The 11,238-nt window shown below is 38.0% G+C and overlaps 1 protein-coding gene across 6 annotated transcripts; it reads right to left on the bottom strand.

Annotated features, from left to right (window-relative positions):
• Window positions 1–814: 814 nt before the first annotated feature.
• On the bottom strand, window positions 815–10,935 carry CLDN12 (claudin 12). Of its 6 annotated transcripts, XM_070264240.1 has the most exons (4): window positions 10,761–10,900; window positions 10,128–10,316; window positions 9,239–9,328; window positions 815–4,123 (listed from the first exon to the last, which is right to left on the bottom strand). In XM_070264240.1, the coding sequence occupies exon 4, from the start codon at window positions 4,088–4,090 to the stop codon at window positions 3,356–3,358; it is 735 nt and encodes a 244-aa protein (XP_070120341.1). In that variant the 5' UTR covers window positions 4,091–4,123; window positions 9,239–9,328; window positions 10,128–10,316; window positions 10,761–10,900; the 3' UTR covers window positions 815–3,355. The 6 variants fall into 6 exon arrangements, with proteins under 6 accessions (XP_070120341.1, XP_005609241.1, XP_070120343.1 ...); XM_005609184.4 differs by lacking the exon at window positions 10,128–10,316 and having other exon boundaries at window positions 10,761–10,935; XM_070264242.1 differs by lacking the exon at window positions 10,128–10,316 and having other exon boundaries at window positions 815–6,785.
• Between the last annotated feature and the right edge of the window lie 303 nt (window positions 10,936–11,238).

Genomic DNA, 11,238 nt, shown 5'->3' with positions numbered 1-11,238 from the left:
GGAACAAGAAGTGCTGGGCTCATCTTTTACTTTCCCTACCCAAGAACTGGAATCAATCTTTTCTCTAAAGGGCTCTGTGCATCATGTATTTTTAAAAATTAGTCTGGTATAATGGTTGCAAATAATCTGTATTTCCCATTTCTGCTTGGTAATTGAGTCTCGTGAATTTGGTTAGCACGAAGGGATTCTCTTGCATTTAGTCCCCCTCAGTGAACCTGCCCAACTGAGGGGCAGACTCTGGACTGTGGTGCTTTAGTGTAATCAGATGGGGATGCCCAGCCTGACGCAGCTTTAATTTCCAGTGCAACATATGACTCTGCCATCTAATGTACTATTATAGATCTGTGGGTTCAGTGAGGAGTGCATGTGAGAACTATTCAAAAAACTAAAGCTCATCCCACGTTTCAGAAATTTTAAGGTGACTTACCTGTCAGGACAACTTCTCCTGGCAACTCAAGTTCCAAAGAGTAAGGAAAAGTCCTCCTACTTAACCATTTGAAAACTCCCAATCTCCAAGATCACAGACCATTAGAAAACTCCAATGACGAGGCAAATCTGGCACATTGACTTCATTCAGAGCTTTTCTGTGGAACGTTAAAACAGCCCAGTGAACTCCTAGGACCATTCTTAGAAATGAATGAAGGGTCTTGATGCTTCTGGAATAACAAATATATGTTTTTCCATTCCTTTCCAACTGCTACTCTATAAAGCTTTAAATGAGGCTGCGTCTTTTTCAATTTACATATATTTGGGAAACATTTTTCAAAATATTTCACCTTAAAACATTAAGGAAAATAATGATAGAAACAGAAACTTGTAAAAATACATCTTTTAATAAACATCAAGAAATACAGTGCACTTTTATCGAGGTTTTACAATGCAGTTTACAGCAAACATATTATCTATTATAGTGTATATTTACAAGTAAAGTAAACTCATGGTTTTTTTCTCCCACGGCTGGATAAACCATATCTGGTGCATCATATGACATTTAAGGTTGTTTTCCAAGCTGGCTTCTATAAAAGGCCCTTAACATTAACAGTTCGTAACAACAAAAAAAGATGTCCCCCATCACAATGAGCCTGATGAGTGCTCAAAAGTTACTAAAAAGAAATGTAAATACTTGCTTTCCTTTGATGGCTTTGAAGAATAGCTACTGATAGAAAATCTGAAATATTAAAGACAACAGGGGAAACAGCTGTTTCTTTTGTCTAGTGAATCCATAATAAATAGTAATTTGAGGCCAAAAATTATGAAAAGAATCCAAAAGATTCTGGTAGGAAAAACTTAACATTTATATTTATGATCCCATGGACTAAAAACTGTCCAGCAATATTAATGGCTGAGTCTACTTTTCTTTAACATTGTTTAGGTAAAGAACAGGTGGATGGTGGAATTCTTGACACTTCTGGACAAATTTAGTGAGAGAGGGAACTGAAATTCATTAGCAAAGGGGGAATTAATATTAATCTCAAAATTCTACCTGCCATTGTTTTGGAATGATCAGGATTCAGCTACATCCAAGAAGAGTTAAAAAGAATGGAACTGAAGGGAACTGGAAGCTATAACTAAAAAACCATAGTCTTGCATGCTTTCTACTGATGGCATTTAAAAATTACATAACTGGATTTATTTGCTATATACATAAACTAGTGTTGGAATTAGAAAAAAAGCATCACTCACATCCACAGAAGTATCAGAATCATACTCAGATTTGCAAAGAGGCATAATAATCTGTTTATCATGCAACCAGCTGTGAAATTTATAATGGTTAATAAAACAAAATCCTTATGAACATAGTAGTAATGTGTAGCAAATTATAATAAGTAAGTAAGCAGCTCAAATTCATAAGGGTGAAGACTCATTATCCCTGAATTTCTAAGCATTCATCTCAGTGTTAACATGGTTTCATCTAAACGTTAGCCTGTTAGAAGAGAGATTTTAAATACCCCTCCCTCTTCAACACATACCTTCAGAGGTGAAAAGGGAACAATTAAGTCTCTCTACCACTTTCACCCACTGTCATGAATCTGACAGTGTTATTACAGTGTCTAAACTAAGGTAGGTGCTCTAAAGGATCGAATGAATTGAATTTCTAGGTTCCAGAATATTGCTGGTATTATACAATAAGCCTGTCTGCCACAAAGCCACATCTCTGGCTGAAATAAACTCCTGGATCAATGATTGAGAAGTTAAGACTAGCTGCCAACGAAGTCAGACTGTTCCTTAATTGTCAGATAACAGTTGATCTTCTCTATTAAATTAAAATTTCTTAGTGGATGGGACCAGATCTCATACTTTTTATGTATCTTCTATAGCACCTACTAAAATGTTGGGCAAAGATAGAATCAGTGATGGGAGTGGGAACTGAATTAAGTGTGAAATATGGTCATGGGGAAGCCATACCTTACTTCACCCATCACTCAAAAGGCAGTCATCAGAGTGAATTTCTGATGTTGTCACTGAAGAAGAGATGTTTGTTCCCTACCACTGTCTAAAGGAAAACAAACCACTTGGGCCTCCTTATTTCTTTCTCTTAGTTACTAAGAGATTATACATGGGCATGAGTACCACTTGGTGGATGACACCTGGAATAAAGGTTTTCTGCCTCAGAGGAAGCACCAATCCATCACATGGCACATTTTTAACTCCAATAATACATTTATAGAATCATGAACTTTTAAAATTATGTTAAATGTTATTCATACTAATAGACATTTAAAATGTTAGGCATATTCTTTCTGATATCATTTAAAATGCATTTTATTTTTAAACACTGGCATGAGGTAGAAGACAAGGAACTCACAAAAGAAAGTAATCTTCAAAATACCAAACTCTATTCAATACAATCAGCCCCGAGACAGAAGTAGGAAAAGTTACAGCCTTAAGCTGGTAGACTGACTACTGTTAAAATATTACCCTTACCTGCAGGAAATTTCTTATATTTGAAATTGCTATTTTTTTGCCCAGTTTAAGGTATTACGGAAAAAGGACAAGTTCTAAAATATTCATAAAGATCATATATAACAGCTTCTCTTAGTCATCATTTTTTACTTTACCATGTTGCCCTAAATCACCTCAATTGAGACAAAGGTCCTTCGTACTTGAAGAACTGATGAGATATTAATATGGAGGTTAAAAATCCTTCTAGCATAAGAAGCAAGATAAAAGGAATGATTCACATTTAAAATAGTTTACTTTTCATAAAAACTAGCAGCACTGCATTCTACCGGGACATACAAACTTGGCTTCATTGACTGGTCAGAAACAAAGCAAAACATATTATAGGTCCAAAACAGTTCCTTGCACAAGGGAAAAATGAGGATACAAGTTTTCTTTAACAACTATTTCCCCATCAGGTGGTATGTGAAACTACTGGAATGTCAATTTCAATGGCAGAAAGGCGGGAGCGTGCTGAATAGGGCTGTGAGTAAGTATGCATACTGGGAGGATGGGAGTACAGTGGTTGCCAGAAAGGAGAAGGCAAAGACTTGCATGCACAATACCAAATAAACAGCAAAAGGGAAGTCATAAAAAGGCCCCCAGCACTAGCAATAGTGACATAAACTGCATAGTCAAATGTAAAGACTGGCTCAAACTTCTTGTTCAGATGGATGTTATAGAAGATGACCCAGATGGATGGGGAGAGGCTCACAGTACCAGCCAGGAAAAACAGCAGTCCGGCCACCAGATGGCAGCCTGCACTATTGACCAGACACTTGGCCAGTTTGATGTTGGGCACTGAGGACCTGAAGGCGGTGTTACACATTCCAATCAGGCAGAGCAACAGGGCACCCATGGCAATCAGAATGCTGAGGGGCAGGGCAAACTGGAGGACTCGCAGGTCCAGCTGGTCAACTGATGAGTACCAAGTAGCATCGTACATCAGGCAGTCACTGCTCCCATCATACCGGGCACATTTCACCCACAGGCCTGTGTAAACTGTCAGGTTCTTCTCGTTTCTGTTGAACGTGATCAGTCGTAATTTTCTCCAGTTGGGAAGCAGAGTCCCTGCAAAGAGGCCTGCTACCGAGGCAATTCCACACAGGAAGGAGAGGACTGTGGCTGCATGGACATCCCGACAGCCCATGGTAGGCAGGCTTGTGCAGTACTGTCAGCCAGACTAAGGGGTGATACACAAGAGGACAAATCATGAGGGGACAATAGGAGAGCAAAGCAGGAAGGGTGGTGCTGATTGGCAACACAACTAATGATGTCAATGAGAAGAGGGAAATTCTGTCCCTTGTTTCTTCTCTATGTACAATAATGTATATAAACACATGTGCATGTGACCTCAGAGCAGAGGTACACACACACGCTTGGTTCCCACTGACTGGGTTATATAACAACTGAAGTCTTCAGACATGAGTATTTTTATTCACAGTGAATCTGAGGAACAACTATAATAATTTCAAATTCTCTTAACATCACATTTGAAATTCTCTTGGTTGTCAATAATCACTCATTCAATACACATATATCAAGCATTTTCATGTGTCAGGCACTCAAAATATATAGGTTTAGAGCACTCATCACCTATCAACTACAAACAACACAAATTCAGCCTCAAATGCTCATACAAATGTAAAATGAGGCTAGCAGACAGCAGAGAGGAAGGTGGCTCATAAAGAGACACAGGTGTAGGAAAAGCAGCGCTGGGGGACAGGAGAGTGGTTGAGGGCACTCAACTGAGCCAGACTGCTTGGGTTCTAATCCACATTTCCTCACTTACTAGCCGAGTGACTTTGGGTCAGTGACAGAACTTCTCTGTGCCTCATTTTCCTCATCTGTAAAATGGGAAAAATAACAGTGCCTACCTCGCAGGGTTGGTTGTTCTAAGTATGCAATGAGTTAATTATAATGTCAAGTGCTTAAAACACGTCTGCCATGTTGTAAGTGCAATGCAAGTGTTGACATCTTAGCATCAGGGACTAGCTCAGTGCTTGGCATACTAGAGCAGTTCAAAGAGCATTTGCTGAATAAATGTAAAATAAGAAGGCAAACATCTCAATCGTATATACTAGGCACACTGGAAAATTACAAAATGTAAATGGACTCCTCTCCAATGAGTTAGTCAAATGAAAAGAAGAGAACAAATGTCTCTGACGTCATTCTGCTAACTACTTCCTGGTTGATTCAAGATAATTTGTGTGCTTTTCAGGTTATTATACTATTGGCTATTGGTTATACTATTACTGCTCATTTAAGATGAAGGCAAAGATTTCTGAAGTAATGGCAACCTATCTCTATCAATGCAATTAAGAGGAAAAGAAAAAAGTAGCCAGGCCTTTCTCTCATCCCTTTTTCTGTAGATGACAAACTATAAAAACCAGTATCTTATTCAGCTTTAATTTCTTTGGAGAGTTTGAAACTCACTTTCCAAACACCACTCAAATGTATTTTCTCTGCCTTCTACCATGCTCCCTATGAGGCAACAGGACAGACTAATAAGGTAGTACATTTACTTCTTTTAGTCAGACCATGACAAATGGGTAAAGTTGAGAATATTCTTATTTCTGGATAGGGTACATGTTTAGAGAATCTGTCTTCCTTTGCAGAGTCAAATATCATCTGTTGAAATAGTGGCATAGCATTCCCAGGAGTTCAGGGGTCAGAAAGAATGCCAAAATGCTAAGAAACTGTGATCAAATGTGTTCGAATAGGAGGGCACAATGTTCTTTATGTATTTGTATATTTAATCCAATCATATAAACTAAGAAAAATTTTACTAGCAGAAAATATATAGGTGTGTGTACATACTTATATACACACATATATACAGCATAATATAAAATCAGAGTTTAAGCACAAGTGACCATTTTTTAAAGTTCTCAGGTTAAGCATAATTTAGTTCTAAGTTTCATCATTAACATCAGTCAACTATTTGTTTATCATATTGTCTTTTGTCAATATTACCAGAAGTAGAAATTGCTTAAGAAAGTGTTATGGATGAAAACAAAACACAGGAATTATAGTCCCAATTTATTTTTTTCATGCAAACTGGGGAAAAACTTATCTTGCTTAATTTTAGCAACCAACCACCTTGGTCCAGCAACGAAAACTCTGGTGCAAGTTTTAGGAAGTTTACACTAAAAAGGCTACTGATGATGTCAAGCTCCAGAATTCAGCTTCCTGTTGGGTTGTGCTCAGTCACCTCTCTTCCCCATACACTGTGAACAACTTGTACAGTGCCTTGCACACAAGTCATTCTAAGAATATTTGAATAAAACAGTAACTCACAAAGGCAGGCCATTGATAATGCACAATGGACAAGAAAGTAGCCATTACTAAACAATCATTCATTCAACATGTTTTTACTGAGTATATAGCACATGCAAAACACTCTGTTAGGCCCTAGAGGGATACTGAGGCCACTAAGATCTGGACCTTGCCCCAATGTATTAACAGTCAGACTGAGGGAAAGAATATGTTGTTTTATGAGAACTCAAAATGCTGATAGCAAGTTAGTTGTATGACTACTACATATCAAGTGATTGTTGTTAGGTATTATGCAAAGTGAACCAACAAGGTACCTGTTCATAAAAGTATCATCCAAGGTTAGAGAAAGACTGAGCAATAAAAGACCGATGATTTGATCAAAGTTGTGAAGATATAAGAAACAGGTTCCCTCTATTTCTTTTAAAGCTTCAGAACGCCTTCATATAAGCCACTCAGAATCCTAACCCAATCACAATTCCTTCTTGCTTTCAGAAGTAGGGGACAAACACTTGGAGGATCAACATAACTGAGATTTCTCCACTCAAGCTGCCCTGTACCACTGATTCCTACAATGCAAATGGAATAAGATCAGGATGAATGACTTTATTATTAATAATTAATAATAAATAATAAATTAACTAAATAATTAATTCCTCTAGTCAGCCTATAGACTATCAAACAACACTAATGAACAGAAGTGGGTCAATATTTATTTAAGTATCAAGCGTGTTCAAATTTATCAATACAAGTGTTATATCAGTCCCCTGAACTTGCTTTTGTTGAAGCATTCTTAGCTCTGATCCCAGAGACTAATCCTCAGTCCTATTTATAGAGCCAACAAGGATACCATGGTGTTTTTCAGAAGGGAAACACTATTAACTTCAATTCTTTAGCTAAATTTCAACCTTGGTGCTGGAATTAACATGCTTGCCCTTTGTAACTTTTTTCGGCTGCTTTACTTTTTATGCCCTGTTCTTAACTCCACATACATAAGATCTAATAAGTCACATATCGCACTAGATGGATGAAGTAACATTTTATAGGGATAGCTGGGAGAAGGAATATGTTTATTGATTTAACAGTGAAAGATAATGCTGACTCTCAGGTTAGGATCTGTCCATACTGGGAGGGCAAAAAGACCTCTACTCTTATGCTATGCCAATTAATTTTGAATCCAGAATAATTTTTTTCAAATGCAAATCTGATCATTTCACTACATTTCTGAAGATTCAGTGGCTTCCCATTTCCCTCAAGTTTCTAAAGTTTCACATCTTTCTCATGGTCTCCAAAGTTTCAAATCTCATCATCTAGTTCCTGCCAAATTCTCAATCTCCTTATGTATCACTCTCCTACCTTACGCACTATAGTCTACACAGCCATACTGCTTTTCTTTAAACTTCTCAAATTTTCCACTTATTTTGGCTAAAGGCTTTTCCTCACGCTGTTCTTCCTGCAAGAACTTTCTTAATCCTATTCCATTGTTTGCTAAACCAAGACGTACTTGTCTTTCTAGTTATATGCTCTGGTAGCACCTTTGTACTTTTTCTTTAGTAGCAGTGATTATGTTTCTAATTCCTTGTTCAGTGTTTCTCTTTCCCACCAGACTGTGAATTCCTGGAGGACAGAGAGCCCTCTGTTCTATTCACTCAGGCACACAGAAGGCACTCAATTATTTGTTAAATGGATGAACAAACAAACAAAAGGTCCATATGAATATGGTCAGGATACAGGGAGAAAATTATAGATTTGCTCTATTATCAGTTCCATTCATTTCATTCATTCATATCCTGTGTTCTGAAGCCTGTGAGCTGCTTCTAGACTATGCCTCTGCTTTCTACTCTTTATTGGCCAAAGTCATTCCCTTTATTTTAAAACAAAGTTCATTTTCTTCCCCCAGGAAGTTCCCAAGAAAGATGAGGTCATTCCCAGGCATTTACATACAGACTATGCTTCTAGAAAATCATATGTAAGTTTGGCAACACTAGTTAACTTTCACAGTGGTTAGGGACTCAATCAATTATGACTATGTTGATTCTTGTGTTTTCAACTTAATAGGTATGTGACATATTGGATATACTCCTCTTCATTAAGGGGGGTTAATATATCAAAATAATGTTTGCCTATCAAAGCTAAACAATTTATTATACTTGTATTTATATTTGGGCTTGTTGTTTCCACCTGAGAGGCAGCTTGGTATTGTAGTCCAGGCAATCGAATACCCAAATGCCAGTCATAGCCTACCATTTACAAACTAGATAAGTCACCTATGTCCTCTGAACATCAGTTCTCTCATCTGTAAAATGTCCTCCAAGGCAGTGATGAGATCAGGAAAAGTAAAGCCCCTTGTAAAACACAATATGGTCAGAAATTTTAGTTTGTAATGATTGTTAGTAGGCTTATTTACTTTCCTTAGCTAGGAACATCTTTTCTTCAATCCTCTCAGCAAATAACCACAGATGATTACAGCCATATAACAATAATGATAGAGCATTCTTTTTGGAGTAGTTACTAACCAAACCAAATAAGAACTCTGCTTCCAACCAACCACTTCACATTTGTCATTTGACTATCTGTTCCACCATGACTTTCAGAGAAGTAGATGGCCAAAATTTGGCACAAAATTAAAGGTTATCAAAGATATAATTTCAAATAAAAATATTTTCAAAAGGATATCTGTTCTGTGGTTCTGAATAGAGTTCAAAGAAGTCTGGAGCAGGAATAGCTGCGAAGGGTTTTAAGAATTCACAGACCCATTACTAGGTCTTTTTTCAGGGACAATTCTGAGGAATAGCTATATGAGAATACATGTGTAAGAGCAGCTGTATAATTCTTGATGGTACACTAGCACTCCTTTCTACCTGTAATTTGGGCTTTCTTAGAAACTGGAGGTCATCAATCATTGAACTCACAAGGGAGGTCTGTCCTATAACTTTATTTCAAGGAACAAGAGAAAAATGTGTCATCTGCTATATGGTAGCAAAAGGAAGAGAAATAAGATATAATCAAAGGATGTACTTACTCTTTGAGGCAACTGATGGTTCTAAAACAACTTTAATCAACTTAGAAGAAATATACGCACATCCGAAAAGACAGTAGAGATTATCTGGGCCTAAACAAATAGTAAAAATGCCCCAAATTAATATATCTTTAAAAACTTAATTTGAATTCACAAGGAATTAGAAAAAATAATCAGCAATCATCCAAACTCAAAAAAATTTTATACCAAAAAAGATGAGCAGTAAGTCTTCTTTTAAAAATGCAGTTTATTCTTAAACTTACACATGATTTATATGTAAAATACAGAAGAAAAAAACCCATTTTGTGATTTGAGAAGATAGGAGAAATAGGGATAAAAATCACTTTACTGTCTTGGAAATAAATTATTATTTAATGAAATTTTTAGATCCTTTTCATGACTATAGTGAAAGAATAAGGAGGGCTGAGGAAACAACTGTGTAGTTAGTTGTCTTGGAAGTAAAAGAAATTCATTATGTTTCTTTTATACTTTTTAAAGGAACACTGACAACAAAACTAGGCAAAGGCAATCTTCACTGTGTATCCTAAAATTCCCAACTAGAACGCCTTTTTGAGTTTACAGTTCTACCAATGGTTCAACCTGCCATTTAAATACGTTTCGATGTATCTTCTTTAAGCATCAGCAATTTCTTCTTCAAATACTATTTATCTCAATAGGTAGGATGAAAACTTGTAAACGCCTGAGAACTTCCTGGATAGAGGCGTTTATCACTAGCCCTATTATGATCGTTGCATAGAATGCTGTCTGAGACAGTCTGCACAGAAGAGATTTCAAATGGTTCTTTTCTAAATATATGTTTCTTGAGTTGGTAACAAGCATAATCGCTCACTCCAGAATTAAGGGAAATAGTTTTACAATTAAAAACACACACCAGGATCCCTAAGCAATCATTTTAAGTGGGGTCACCATGCCTGGCCTTTCTCTAAGGTAGTGATGGACCCCTTCCAACGCCTGTAACACAGAACTTGGGCTCCAGAGGAAAGCAAACCAAGGTTCCTGAGCAACCAGCGATCCCCCTCCTCTCCTCTCCCTTCGAGCTGCGTCCTGAGGAGCTCCAGAGCTGGCAAAGAGAAAGAAAAGGGGGGAAAAAAACCGCAAGCTCTTCTGGTTAGAGCCAATGGAAACAGACCGCAACAGTAACTGTTCACGCTCTCAGAACAAGCCCATCCCTGCACCACTGAGTGGGTTTGAACTGCGAGCAGGTCATCATTACACAACCAGCAGCAGCTCGTGGTTCAGAAATAGCAACTTGCAGCTCCACAGCGCAAACCAGGCCGGTCAAGGCCCCAGCCCGGGCTGCTCCAAGATACCTCGACATTTCCATACTCCTGTGTACAAAATAATTTTTTAAAGCTTTATCAAATACCTCTTCCTAAATTTTCACGTCCACAAACGTGGTCAGCATTTTTCAATGTCTCTGGATTCCCCTGGACATGGCTTTACACAAAATCCTCAACTACTTATGCAAAAGACCCAGAATCAGAATATTCTTGACCACACCTACCTGTTTCTCACTCCCAAGTCATCTTACTCGCCCACACTGAGGAGCCTCTTACAGCGTCTCCCTCTCAGCGTCCCAGGAAGTGCGTTCCCAACGAGCCGCACCGGAGGCTTCTGGGAGCCTTAGTCGCATTCTCCCAAGGCCCTAAACAGGAATGCCTGGATGACTGGGGGACTACAATTCCCAGAATCCACGAGGCTGCCGCCGCCGCAGGCAACATCCTGCGACCACCTCTCGCACTTCTCCCGCCCCTCACTTTCCGCATTTCTCTTGCACCTTCAGTTCCGAACCTTCAGGTTTGGGCTATAGGTCAAGAAAAAACACACAAAAAAAGCTAAACGAAACCAAATTAAAAATAGTTTTGAGTTGGATAACCAAGTAAATATTTCCTACTAAATATGATTTGCCTGTAAGGTTTGTTAGCAAAAATCCTTAAATACTTTTTTCCACAAAGTATTTACTGAGGCACAAAGTGGAAAAG

The sequence above is a fragment of the Equus caballus genome, chromosome 4, assembly GCF_041296265.1.
Source record: "Equus caballus isolate H_3958 breed thoroughbred chromosome 4, TB-T2T, whole genome shotgun sequence".
NCBI lineage: Eukaryota > Metazoa > Chordata > Mammalia > Perissodactyla > Equidae > Equus > Equus caballus.
The sequence above is the reverse complement of the archived record's forward strand: the minus strand, read 5'-3'. Positions and strand labels throughout refer to the sequence as shown.